The 14,380-nt window shown below is 39.4% G+C and overlaps 1 protein-coding gene across 1 annotated transcript; it reads right to left on the bottom strand.

Annotated features, from left to right (window-relative positions):
- Window positions 1-444: 444 nt before the first annotated feature.
- LOC112570976 (epoxide hydrolase 4-like) lies at window positions 445-14,050 on the bottom strand. Its single transcript, XM_025249737.1, has 7 exons — window positions 14,006-14,050; window positions 7,511-7,867; window positions 5,883-6,007; window positions 4,883-4,995; window positions 2,757-2,925; window positions 2,391-2,548; window positions 445-1,717 (listed from the first exon to the last, which is right to left on the bottom strand). The coding sequence occupies exons 2-7, from the start codon at window positions 7,667-7,669 to the stop codon at window positions 1,428-1,430; spliced, it is 1,014 nt and encodes a 337-aa protein (XP_025105522.1). The 5' UTR covers window positions 7,670-7,867; window positions 14,006-14,050; the 3' UTR covers window positions 445-1,427.
- Window positions 14,051-14,380: the final 330 nt, after the last annotated feature.

Here is a 14,380-nt window from a genome sequence, read left to right as displayed (position 1 = left end):
ACTTGCTGGCTACTGGTTTCTGCATGGTGGGTATCTTTCTTCATTCCATAGTTATCTGTGGTCTGCGGTCTAGCCAGGCAGCCTGCTGCAGGCTGATTTTCGTCTCGAGTCTTCTGTTTTCAGGATGTCTTTTATCTTCTTCTCACAAACAGTTAAATAAACATGGAATGTTCAACAACTCCCTCCCCTCTCCACCCTTTTCTTCTTAAAGTGGGGAAAACATTATTTAAAATCATCTTCATAAAGTTTTTGAGATGTTAATGGGGGCTTGTTAAATTACATTTTTTTTTCTTGCAACAGGCAGAAAATATTGTCTTGAAAATCGTACCGAACATACTGATTACTTCACAGAAACTAAAAATAGTCTAACAGAAGTGGAAGTTTAAAGACTGAAGGTATTCAGAAAAATTGTTTCTCATCAAATGACGCTAATATACAATGAAATCGTGTGCTATTCTCAAAGTTTATTAAAAAAATAAAAACTCACGCATGTCGATATTTTTCAAATTGTTATCAGTTTTCTCAAACAGAATGAAAAAGGTATGAGTTATATCACAGTCTCTGATGGCAAGGCATTATACGAACTGGTGCTTCACGTTGAGCCAGCAACTAAAGCTATATCATGGCAAGGCAGCCAGCTCTGTAAACAGATGCTACATACAGAGAAAAAAAATACTGTGCCAGAGAAATTAAGCTCACGGAAGAGTGTAGTTCACGGAAAACATTAGGAGCAGCATTATTATTAGTCCTTTGAAACTTGTCCAATAGGCAGTTAGGAACACAGAGTTGCAATAACCTAGCCAGGACAAATAAAAGCAGACATTTGATATATTATATTAGTGCAACAACAGTCATAAAACCAGGCAGAGTAACACAATGGGGAGGATACCACTTGAAATTTCCCTGAACATTTCTTTTGTCTCTTGACACTACCTGTTGATTTGGTTTCCTTTTTGTTGGTTTTTTTTCCCAAATATTTGAAAATCTTTTTTACCACTCTTACTCTCTTCAACAAGAGATCACGCCATCACAACTGTTCTTTCACTACAAAGACCAAGTGAGGTAGCAATAACCCCACTAGTGACAATGCTTTGCAGCACAAGGTAAGATCTGAAGACTCCATTCATCTCCCCAATTGACAATGACTATTACAAAATGTTTAAATATTGAAAAATTTCAAAAAACAACAAAAGCAAAACAAAAGAGGTGCTGGAAAAGAAAAAAATTGGTGTCAGTCTCATTCCTTCGAATTTCATGATCTTAAAGTTTCTAGTCTGAAACTAGACCTTCCACAATGTCATGGATTCACATCATAAGTTGACAGTACAACTTCTGTGAACCCAATCCGTAACCCAGAATAAGATATATGCAAAAAATAAAACATGGGTAAGACATCCCCTCAAAAAGCATAAATGATCTGTATTTTTTTATTTTTCCGACTCAGTCAGAAACTCTCGCATGTATTTGTTGACAAGATCGGGTCTGTCCATCTGTACCCAGTGGCTGGCACCCTCGATGTACCTTAACACCACCTTGCCTGTGCACACTTCACAGGACATTTCTGCAAGTCTGTTATCCAACGCTGCATCCTCTGTGCCCCATAGCACCAGGGTAGGCACGCTGATCCCTTTAGATCGTGATCCAGACTGGTCGGGTGGTCTTCTCTCTACCTCAAATGCAGCACGATAAAAGTTGATCGGCCCGGTCAGACCACTGCCTATGTTAAAAACAAACAAACAAACAACAAAAGCTTTCGGAGGAAGACGAGTACTTGTATAGCAATCATGACCAACAAGCACGCAGTAATTTTTCAGTAGTCTATGTGGATGCCCACAGAATGAAATGATCGCTTTCAACTGGGTATCTGTGATTATCGTCATCAAAAGCAACAAAGGTGACGATCGAGGAATGGTTTGGGGAGGTGATTCTTCCTCCTTCAGAAGGTCTCCAACTGATTAGCCCATGCAGGAATAAAAAAAACCCTCGTCTAGGAGGGGTTACTCCATCAAGGGTAAGTATCGTGCCGCATCCAGCGTCGATGCCCACTACCCTGCTCCACTGTGTAATCTCAACTCGGGAAATTTACATGTCGTGACTCGGGCAAGTCTTCTTCCTTCACATTCCGTGGCTGAGTACTTTTCTAACCTCGTTCTCGTCGAAAATTCTAGTGCTGAACAGTGTTCACGAAATACTTGATCGTGGTTAACCCTCTTCCCGTTGACATTCTCATTCTCATTTTTTTAATGAGCAAAGGCGTTTGCAAAGTCTATGAACAGGGCTGCAGTATATATTATCATTTACATTGCTTAACTACTGTTCTACCATAGATGATCGATAAGTGCAGTGGTTGTTTTAGTATGGTTGAATACGAAAATATGAACATGACTTACGACTGAAGGTGTACTTGTATGCTTCAATATCTTCATCTGACATTCTGTCAGAACGAACCCCGCTGTGCTTGCTACGAAAAAGTTGATCAAGAATGGCATAATCTTGAAGCTTAAACATGAGTTCTGGCAAAAAGGGAAGCTGGAAGAAATACATGTACCTGAAAAACGAAGTTAGTCAGTTAGTCTCATGCCTACAGATTGAGGAAATGATGGACTTATTGTTTACTGATCTCCTCTAGGCATTTTCTCCAAAACTTCAAGCATGAACATGATATGACTGATAGTGTACTTGTAAACCTTACTGCAAGCAAACAGTCTTTACAATATCTAATTCGCTTTAATGTGACAAAGTGCCCGAGCACCTACCAGGACATTTTAACCTGTTTCAGGCTTGACCGAACGTGCTTCCGGAAAGCTTTTATATTAGGACAGTTGAGAATGATGAGGTGGTTCACAAGGTCTGGAAATTTTTCAGCAAATGCCCAACAGACAGCTCCTCCCCAGTCATGTCCAACGAGGACACAGTCACTGTAACCTGCACAAAGTGAAGCAATCTAATGCATGTTTATGTTTTGTAAAAGCTGACACTATTGAAGTTGCCCAGCATTCTTCATATGACCTAGACCTATACTGCTACCCTATCTGATATTGTAGTAAGAAACTAAAGACGACCCAAAAGCCATGTAACACAATTTGAGTGGCTTTCCTTCGATTAAGGTGGATCTCCGTAATTTATTTTGGTATTTTTATTAGTTTGCTGTGTTTTTGGTGCTCTTTGTGTAGGCCGGTGTTTGTTTGTTGTTGTTTTTTTTTGGTTGCGTCATTGTTGTGCAGGACTGTTTGACTTTTGTTTTCTTCTGTGATTTTCGGATTTTCCTTCGACTTCCAGACTTTTCTGTTTCTTCTGAAGATCTTGAAGATCACAGTCAGTCCTTTGCTTTAAACATTTTCATGCAGTTTTTCTCTGCTTTATGATTTCATTGCTACCAGCAGTCTTCTAGCGATTTCAGCTCTGTCGACCTGAGTCTCCGTTGATATATTATTCTGCCTTCCGAAAGATGATACAATGTAATAATACAAGTTCGTGAGACAATATCTTTTCTAAGATCTGAACTCCGGCCGTTGAGAGCCAGCACAGGGCCTGGAGCAGACGAATTGCTATTACAAGTAGCTGGTAAAGTTCATAGATTCAATTATGACAAGAGGCTAAAGAGGCTAAAGACAGACAAAAGTTATGTCAGACAAATCAGTAGCATGTGCTTGTTCAAAATCTCAGCTGTCTGATTGTCCACCAGCAAGTCAGCCTTAGGACATCACCTCCCCAACACTCGTGGAAAACAAGGTGAAATCACTCTCAGCATCAGTAAGCCATCATCAGAAGTAGTACAAGTGCAGTTTGACAGTGTGGCCTGTGTCTATAAGCTATATACAGGAATAGACAAAGGTCACAAAGATACAACCACAGTGCATCTAGCTCAGCACTGGCCAACACCACTGCAGGTAGCTATTAAACGGATTGGTCTAGAAAACTTAGACTGCGAGTTCTCTTGTGTACAGAAAGTTGTATTAACCAAGCAGCTACAACATGAGGCTGTTCTCCTACATTACCGTGGACAGTCATGCCTGTTATGGACTATCATTCTTGCTATCACCTGCTGCATGCCCGTTTTCACAGCGATCTGCTGGAGCTAGCGGTCACATATATCTTGCGGGAACTGCATGCTCTGGAATACTTGCATAGAAAAGGTGTCATCCATAGGAGTGTGAAGGTTCAGGTCAGGTCAGGTCAGTCCCATGCCCGGTCCGGGCGTAGGGGGGACCGTCCCATAAGGCAGCAGCAACAGACAGAATTTTCCACCCGGTCCTGTCTTGAGCAGATGAGAGCAGGTCCGGCATCTCGCGTTCGGTCCATTCTTTGATGTTGGTGTGTGAAGGTTAGCCAAGTTTTAATATCAACTGGCCTCCGCAACTTTCTCTCCACAGTCAGAAGGCCAGCGCTTGTGAACAGTCTATGACTACCCAAACATGATGATTGCGTCCAGTATTTCGGTCTAGAAATTCTTGAACAGAATCTAGCTATTTTTCAGTGATTGTAAAACTAACCTGATGATCTTACTAAAGAGTTCGGCTATTTTTCAGTGATTCTACAACTGTTTTTGAGACAACTATTATGTCTGTGTGTTTTTCTTTTTAGTCAAGTGCTTTGAGCTCACCTTTAACGGTGGAGAAAAGACCCGTACAAATCAACTTCTTATTATTATTATTAACCCTATATTACAAGAATAATCGATATAACATGTAATCACTAAATGTAAAGTGATACATGTTCTACAAAGGCTACAGCAACCTCCTTTAACAGTGTATACATATTCACATGTAGCCTCTAAATCAAGTTAAAAAATATTCTTTTAAACAATCAGAACAGATTTCATTGCAACATTCAATATGCAACACACATTGGCAGAAAAGGAAGCTCTTCCTTGCAGTCTCACCTAAAGCAGTTATCAGCTGTTTTAGGTCTGTAGCAAGCTTTGCTGTTTTATAGCTGGATATTCCTGATGGTTTATCAGTTTCATTGTAGCCCCTTAGGTCAACTGCAACAACCCTGAATAAGCACAAGCAATCCGTTTAATTAGTGTTATTGTTCTTAACTTAAAGACAGCCATTTGACCTAGCTAGCAATTCCATGCCCTTTTAGTTTTTCCCTATGGTGGGAAACAATGGTTCAACCCAAGGGAGGGAAGGGAGGAGCACACAGTGCTAGCTATCTGAGTGATCATTCTTTGCTAGTTGCTTCCACCTGATCCAACGAGAACCCTCAACTGCCTCTGCTATATAATAATTCCTTCTCTCCAGACAATTATTCAGCCTTTAAGTTTCAAGTAAAAATATATATTTTTAAAATTTTATGACAGACTTTTATTTCAAAATCACCTTACCAAATTATATCTATCCTTTAAAAGTTGCCGAAATTAAATGTCAAATGTAGCTCAAATCTGCTCACAGCTTCATGTAAAGAATCCCTCTCATTAATCAAAAATTGTTTGTATGAAATCCCCACATGCATTGAGCTAACTTCTAACACCTGATGTCAGCAGTGAAGGCCACAGCTAGTGTTGGGGCTTCGAGAACATGTAAATAAGCTGTTTTCATAACAGTCAACCTAATTTGTGACGTTGCAATGAGGTTACCTTTGCATAAGTGAGAGTGCTCATGTTCAAAGCATCTTATCTCCCCAACACAAAAGAAGAAAAGAGTGCTTGCATTTTAGGGATCAGTTCCTCCTAAAGAACTTATAGCCATATAAAAATACATTCAAGTAAAATAAACAAACTACCATTCATGTGATAAAGCTGTCTTTCATTCCTTGCTTTGAAAGATTCTTTTGGATCTGGTCTCATGAATGTTTAGGGTGCGGTTACTCCCAGACATCTATGTTCCTTGGCAGCAAACAATTATATATATATAAAACAACTTTAAGTCAAAGTTAACCTGTAACGGTCCTTGAACTCTTTCAGCTGATAGCGCCAAGAGTACCAGAACTCTGGGAAGCCATGAACCAGCAGCATTAGTGGTTTATCTTCACTTCCATTGCTCACATAATGCATACGGATATCCTACAAAACATAATGTGAAAATGTGTTGAGCAAAAGTGGGTGCCAAAAACACGCATTGATTAAGCTGCAAAAATGAGATGGGACTTATAAACACAATAAATTTTTTTATAAAAAGAGAAAATAAAGTTTCAGTGATTTATTTTAAAACAAATATAATGAATCTGATTTGCTTGAGCAACTTTGTAAGTCATTGAGAAAAAGGAAAATGCCAAGATATCCATGAGATCAGCACAGAAATGTATTTTAAAAATTCATACATTTCCATTAGTTTATGACAAAACTCAGTTATAGTCACTATAGAGTAAGAAATGCCTGTTAGCAATGAATAAATGTGAGGATGTGTAATGACTGATATAAATAATTAAGAAACAAATCAACTGGTCATTTTTGCACCATAAAACATAGATGCTAATCTCAATAACTGGTCTGTTTATGCTTTACTATGAAATTTGGTACAAAAAATGTATTGTCTGAAGCATGTGTGACTTCTTGTTCACACCAGAGGTCGAGAGGTATATTTACAGATTGTATACTGTAGCTGCTGACTTCAAAGTATCCCAAAGAAAATAGGGGAGGGAAACTAAGTAGAGGGGAGTTGTGTGCCCTTAATGGTCTTTAATGAACTGACAGGGATATTTTAATTGTTTACATTATAATAGAAATAATATTGTATCAAATGATACCCATGCTTTCCTGAAGTGTGGTTATGCTTGCTTACATCATGTTGTACTAAACAGGCCTGTTTAGTGGCCATGAACCCTCCGCTAGTGCCATACCAATTGCTCTGCTATTTGTAAGCAAGCAATGTTGTTTTCTTCTCGCTTCTATATATACAGGTATCCATGGCAACTTTCCTATTATGTATATCACATTACTAATCTGCATTGTGTTTGTATAGTTTTGTTTTTCTTTACACACAGTAAACGACGAATGTCAGCGCCGACACTATAGGATAGGGGGAAGATCGATGTGCATAGTCCAGGGATATTAGTTCGTAATGGGGGGGCCTTTTCAAACAGGCATAACATAGCGCGGTAATAAATGACCTATAGTGTTGTAGTTCTGTAAATATAGTGGAACTGCTTCCGAATAATAATTTTTAAAAATCGGACAACAGAAAAGATATGCAATTCTAGTGAATGCATCGTGAAAACTACGGATTATCCCCATCTCCCGATGTACCAACCCCCCATGCAGGTGCTATATATATATGTATATATGCGGGCCTTGGGCGATCGCTCCTGCTCGCCACCCCATAAAGCCGGCGGTGCGAATGTGTCTTTACATCAAGATAGTAAATATAACTATTTTTGATTACACTGAATAATAAGAACTTCTGTTCTTGGTGGTCGAATTGACTCAGGGTTGAAGACGAGTCGATAAAAGGTTGAATCAGCCAGAAAGACTGGCATCAGTTAATTGTTTTATTTTAACTAGGACAAATCTTAATTATACCTGAGTAATAACAAAAGAAGCCTTAATTCGAGAAACAAAATTCCTCACTTCTAAATGGGCGTAACCGTGAGTTCCAAGGCTGGAATCTTCTAAACATGCAGGTGGCTTGTTTCTCTTCTGCTGGCTAAACACCTTGCTGGGACCAACTTTCACACAGTCGATGACAATTTTACACAGTGCCAGTAAACCGATGAAACTGCCAAGCATGAGCACGACGATTCTTGAATGACCCTTTCAGCCAGGCCCCCCATTTTGCGCTGGTTTGTGGATACTTGTGCAAAATCTCAGCGGACTGGACGCAGTGGACTTCGAACTAAGACCCAAACAAGCGGAGTAACTCGCTCTTGTGATGCCCCCGCACTGCAAGCAGTTACATCCCCATGCACGAGGTGGACTTGTTCAAATCTGCTCACCCAACAATGTATGAACAACAAGAAGTTGGGTATTAATAATAATGGGAACATATAACGCTTAGCATCATGACCAAGAATGATAAATGAAAGATAAACTGAAAGCCAGTGGACAGTGAGGTATGAATAGACACACTGCATGAACATTGAACAACATAAGATGAGGTACAAGATAACAGCCAGTGGACAGTGAGGTAAGTATAGGCACACTGAACAACATAAAGATGAGGTAGAAGAGTAGAACGTAAAGCAGTGGATGAAGGTATGGTAGTGTGTAGACGAGGGGGCGGCGATGGTGGGTGGTCGCCGATAGAGGGCCGGTAGTCCAGCGCTTGTTAGGCGGGAAAAGTGCTGATGCATAAGAGGGCGAAAATAGTTTTGCTGATGCATGCGGGAAAAAGTGCTGATGCATGAAGATAGTGCTGATGCATAAAACCGCGAAAAGTGACCCACCCGAGAGGTATATAAGGAGACAGGGTAGTTGGTGTGAGAGAGAAAGTATGTGGAATCAAGGTTCGCCAGAGCCAGCAGCATCGACTGGCATCAGAAATACAAACTAAGAACCCACGAGAGCGTTGTCTTTTGTGTTGGTGTGGAAGGATTGTGGGAAGAGCCCAATTCTTACCCTGCTTCAAAGGTATGAAGGGATGTAGATACTATAAACTGTGTAAAGATAACAGAGGACAGTGAGGTACGTACAGACACACTCAGAGGCGGCGTTAGGAACACGCGGGGCCTGGGGTCGACCATCCAAGCGGGGCCGGGGTAATGGAGTACGTGTATCAATATCCCTATTGATACGATGCCGGAAGCACTGTTTTATAGACATTTAGATAGGCTTGCATCGATTTCGCGAAATAACGCACGAATTTAGTGTTTTAATTGTTCATAAATTTTTCCCACCGTTTGCGACTGTAGCGGTTTTTTCTTAAAGCGAAATAATATGGTGACGATAACTTCATAAGCTTTTTGTTATTATTGTCGGGCTTAACGTGAAGACATGGGCTCAATAATTAGAAATGTTTTGTGAACGTCAATTTTTTTGTCACAACTTGTTTACCACAGCTAGCAATAAGTCATAAAGATGACCTCGGGAAAGGTGACCAGACGTTTCGGGGCAAAAGCGGGACGCGTGCCGATGATGATGTCGTCGCCGACAAAGAACGCCGATAAATAGGGGGGGGGGGGGACTTTCCTCTGAGTTTGCCGAGTAGTGATGCTTTCAACGGCAGATCTCTTCACGCCACTACAGTATTCCATTTTAAATAGAAAACCGGTATTCAAAATTTAAATATAATAATATTCCTACCTTATCTACCGCTCAGCCAACTTTGCGGACGTGCAGGTGAGGCGCTGTATAAATTATCGTGCCAATAATTGTCCGGCACCTTCGTCATCTTGCAGGGCTGTTGTTCCGAAACCGTACCAGAGAGCTTAGATGTAGAGAGGGTGCACTCCTTCTTTATCCTTACTTGTTAAGAAAAGTAGTGACGAGTTGCGTCCCTTCGAAAAAAGATGCTACGCCGCAGTTGCTACTAAATCAACCACTAGCTAACAAAGTCGGCTAGCTGTGTTTATCTTTGAGTAAATGTCTAGGTGTTTGCGATATCAAATGACCTTTATCTAAGAACAGATTGTGTCTTTTATTCATGGGAATTGCTTAGATGAGGGTAGTTTGGGAGAGTTTTAATACATGTATGACAGCTGACTATATTTAAAAAGGATAACTTTTTATAATTCAAACAGCACATCAATGAGCACAAATTTGCATTTAATTTAAAATCCATAAAAATCTAATTTATGAGAATTTATTTAATATGAGAAAAGCAGTTAAAAACAGAATTACCATGAATATAAACAAGCCCACATTCAGAAGACTTGCTCACATCTACTGAGACATATATATTTCTGTTTACATACAAGCATAGCAATAAATTCTCACACAAATCATAATAATCATAATTAATAACAAATCATAATACTACTATTAATAATAATGTATATATTTTATACATTCATATCCTTGTGGATGTAATAAATTGGTTGACAATTGAAAGATAACAGCTTATGCTTACTAAGATGAAATATACAGCAAGCAGATTACTCAATAAGGGATCATTCTCACATGTACTTTAAATGAAGATTTATAACATTTTCTTTCACACTTTCTATAATAATTTTAAATTACTTTATTAGCTTAAAAAGCTTACAAATGATGTAACTTCAACATTTTTTGATTTCTTTTTGCTCCTTTTTCAAAAAGGACAAAGCTATCTTTCAAAGAAAAATGAAGGCGAACATTGATAAATAATTAATCACACTATCCTTTCAGATCACATGCACCAAGTGGACAACAGAGGTCAATATCGCTTTTTAGCTCTTCCCACAAGAAGTCGAATCAACTGGAATTTAACTTTTTTCCCAGGAAGTAACTGGTCCCCATATTTTTTACAACTGTACACTCTAATATCTTGACTGTCTCACTCAGAATTTTGTTTTTTGGTGGTGGTTGTATGGAGAAAATAGTTTAGAGGGCACTACAGTTATCATCAAAATTTATTGAAAGTGATATTTACTTTATCAATAACTGTCTTTGTCATTTTAAACAATCGATGTCATGGTCATAGTCATTCTCGTCAATATCTACATTTCACTATATCATTATGTCCTGTTGTTTGTCAGTGGTCACAGATGTCAGAGTCATAAAGAGCTTCGTCATTGTCCTTCTGCAATTAGTTCTACTACTGTGATGAAACAGTTCCTCAATCATGATCTGACGGAAGAATAATCTAAACTGTTCTGCGGTGGGATTATGTAGATGCTCCCCTTTTCCCTGAAAGCAAGAAAAAAAAGTCTTCTAAGCAGTCTTGATTCAGTTTTTCTGTAAGAAGTAATGAATTTTCATGATTTGCTGAAGCTCATCAAAAGCTCAAGCAGAGCCTGCACAGTCATCTTCCACCCTGTCAGAAAGGTAGTGCATTGGATGAGGGTGTTTCAACAGTGTCACCATTGCAAAGTGTCACAGAGAAACTCTTTATGCCAGATGCAAGCTATGATCATCATTAGCCTTATGTGCCAGTTAGAGTGATCTCTCATGATAAATGTTAATTAAAAAATAAAATATTGACAGAAGAAAGGCCCTATGATGGTAAATGTGGCTTTAGTAATATTATATTGGAATAATATTCCATTATCTAAATAATCATAAGTTATCAACCTTGAATGGTGGATTTGGAATGGCGAAAATTGTGGGTACTGCAATTCCAGACAAGACTTTTTTGGGGGTTTGACAGTTGTGTACTGACTTTCCTCGAAATGATCCGAGCAAAGACAGTATCCTTTTCCATAGATATCAGATGGTGTAAGATGGTCAAAATCTTTCCTTCTCGTAAAGTTCATCCATATTTGCACCTGTTGTAATGATTTTTTCAAAATATATTAATAACAAATCTTTTTATAACATCTCACCCCAGTGGCGAATGCCTTAAATGAAAATACTATAACAAATTTAAATAGGTTTGTAATCAGATAAGTGAGAATTCATCACACAGTTTTCACAGTATAATCAGTAAAGTCGTTTTAATAATCATAGAAATCGAGCAAACGCGTTTGTAGTAGACTGCTCTCAACTACAGTACACTTATTGGATCGTAATTTGAGATAAATTTGTAGGCTTACCTCTCTTCCTCCTTTGGGAAACTGTGGAACGTTTTTCTTTTGAGGTTGATTTTAAATCTGGCGTTCTGACAGTTAAATCGCAGAACAAAATTGCCCACCTTGCCTCAAGACGATCGCCTTGTGCGGTGTTGTTTCGTAGCATCCAATTAGAAAGATAACTCTAACCGACGAGTTTTCCCGCGGTCACGAGTGAACCCTCTCTACATCTAAGCTCTCTGATATAGTGTCATCAATTTTTCCACAAGAATTTCCTGAATTTTCGCTGTCAAAGTTGCACCTCACAAAAGTCCTTTCAATGTTTCCACCTTTAACTGTCTTTTCACTGGCGATGTTCGTATCGTCCCCGACATTAGTTTAGTTTCTGATCCGTACTCAAAGAAAACGATTACTGGAAGGGAATAAAATGCCGCGCAGCGGAAAACACGCGGGAGGACGAAATGCCGAGAGGTCAGGGGAAACGTGCTGACGTAGGCTTGATGAGATGGCAGGGTATCTGATGGAGCAAGCGTTATATGATGGTTAGCATGACAGACAGTATTGCCAGAGTTAAGGATGTGTTAACAGATATGTTTTCAGAGAGCGTGTGAATGTAGCCTTGTAGTCCGATTGGCGAATGTGATGAAGAACAGTTCCATTGTTTAGCAGCATAGAGGGAGGACGTCCGTTGGAGGACATCGTATGTGTAGCTGTACTTAAATTCATCAGCAGCGTTATTTTTTAACTCAATCAGAATCTTTGAACTGCCCTTTTGCCCTGACATTGTTGAAACTGAACAGCACTTTCTCCTTACATGCCCTAAATATATGGACCTTACGTAAACTTTCCATCCCTAAAAAATATTCTAAAGCCACCTTTCCCTTTTCATTTCACCACTCTTGAACTGTCATATAATAAAATGCGAACTACACTACGTCTTGCCTCTTTTGTTTAAAATGCAACCTGACATAGAAAACTGTGACTTAGACAAAGATTGTGAATGTTAGTTGGTTTATATGTTGTCTTGTGACTAAAATTAATTGATGAGTACAGTGGAACCCTCGGTTAGCGAACGCCTCGGATTAGCGAAATATTTCCGGATAAAGAACAAAATTTCGTTAAAAGTTTGTCTAGGATAGCGAACAAAATTTTCGGATAACGAACAGCCACGTGAACCACACGTGACCGACCAGCATGTCGTCATTCGCGCTCGAGACACAGTTACGATCAGTTGTTCCTTATCTATGCGCATCCTTCTTATTTAGTGATTTTTGTGCTTTATTTTAATAAGACAATCCTCAATCATGGCATTAAAGAAGATTAAGAGCAATTAATAGCAGTGAGGCAATGACAAGGAAGCGGCCAACAAATGAATTGAAAAAGGAAATGATTTCAAAGTATGACAGGTGGCATTGCGTCTTGTTCGCGATATGTGGATGTCGTATTTACCGAAGAGTTTCAAAAAAGGCAGAAGGAGCAGACGCTGGACAAGTTTTTTTTCCTTTAAAATCAAAAAGCTACGAAAAGGGAAGTCCCCCGATTTTATAAATGTCACGTGTGCTTATGGAGGGGGAATCAAAGCAGTAATTCCACCCTTCCTCCACACACTGCTTCCACCACGCCGTTCAAAACGGCAAGTTTTCTGATGTTTAAATTGCTTTCGTTAATGTTTTTTATGTTTAACTCCATTTATATTGCATTATAACTGTTTCTCATTAAAACAAAACCTACTATATATATATAGCCTGTAACTTTCAAATAGCGCCATCAACAGGGGCTGGGGAACCATTAAATCTATTTCCTTTATTTCTTATGGAGTTAAAAAAGTCTGTTTCGGATACTAACGATATTTCGGATAACGAACAGCTTTTCAGAACGGATTAAGTTCGTTAACCGAGGTTCCACTGTATTAATTTGTACTTGTATATTTATATAACTGTATAGTGTATGGTTAAATTGCAATGCATATCTTTACTTACACCTGGGCATGTTGTTCTTACCTAAAATTATATTACTATTGATATATCTTTGATGGTTATGCTCCCCCTTGTAAAGGGCCGATGGCCTATTCAATAAACTGATTCTGATTCTGATATAGCACAGAGTTGTGAGTTTGTAGTCTATTCTAGATTTAACTGGTAGCAAATGAAAAAAGTGAAGAAGTGGTGTGACATGTTCATATCTGCGAGTCCGGAAAACGAGACGGGCAGCTGAGTTCTGAACTTTCTGAAGCTTATCAATGAGATACTGTAGACAGCCAACAAAAAGAGAGTTGCACTAATATAGTTTAGACACAACAAATGAGCAGATGAGAATTTTGGTGGTTGAGATGGACAGAGTATGGCGAATGGAGCTTATCTTCCAGAGCTCATAATACGCAAAACGACAGATGTCAGAAACATGCTTATCAAGAGACATATCAGCAGACAATATGTAAGCTATGTGTTGAAGTAACAAAAGGAACATCACCATCGCCTACCCGAACAGACTGACGGTGAAGGGTCAACTCTGTGAACTTTTCACTTGACGTCATTCCCGTTCTACGTCACGCGTCGTCTGCTCGAAGGCTCTCAGATGATGCTTGCCCCTCAGAGACAAAATAGCAAACCCCAGCGCCTAGCGTCCATCAGGACATTTTTCTTGAGACTAGAGTCAGTCGAGCTAAGGCGGTGTGAATGTTTTAGGCAGGTGCCGTTAGCACAGCTGATGTGGGACCGGGTGGCTGGTGCTGTCGCTGGACACAGTGACCGGAGGTGATCATAACAGACGGGGTGTTTGACCGGGTGGGCTTCTGGTGCTGTTTTGGCGAGCGGGTGACCGCCGGACATTAGCACAAGCACAAACCGTGTGGGTG

This window comes from Pomacea canaliculata, linkage group LG8 (assembly GCF_003073045.1).
Source record: "Pomacea canaliculata isolate SZHN2017 linkage group LG8, ASM307304v1, whole genome shotgun sequence".
In the NCBI taxonomy this organism is placed as follows: Eukaryota; Metazoa; Mollusca; class Gastropoda; order Architaenioglossa; family Ampullariidae; genus Pomacea; species Pomacea canaliculata.
This window is presented reverse-complemented; position numbering and strand designations above follow the sequence as displayed.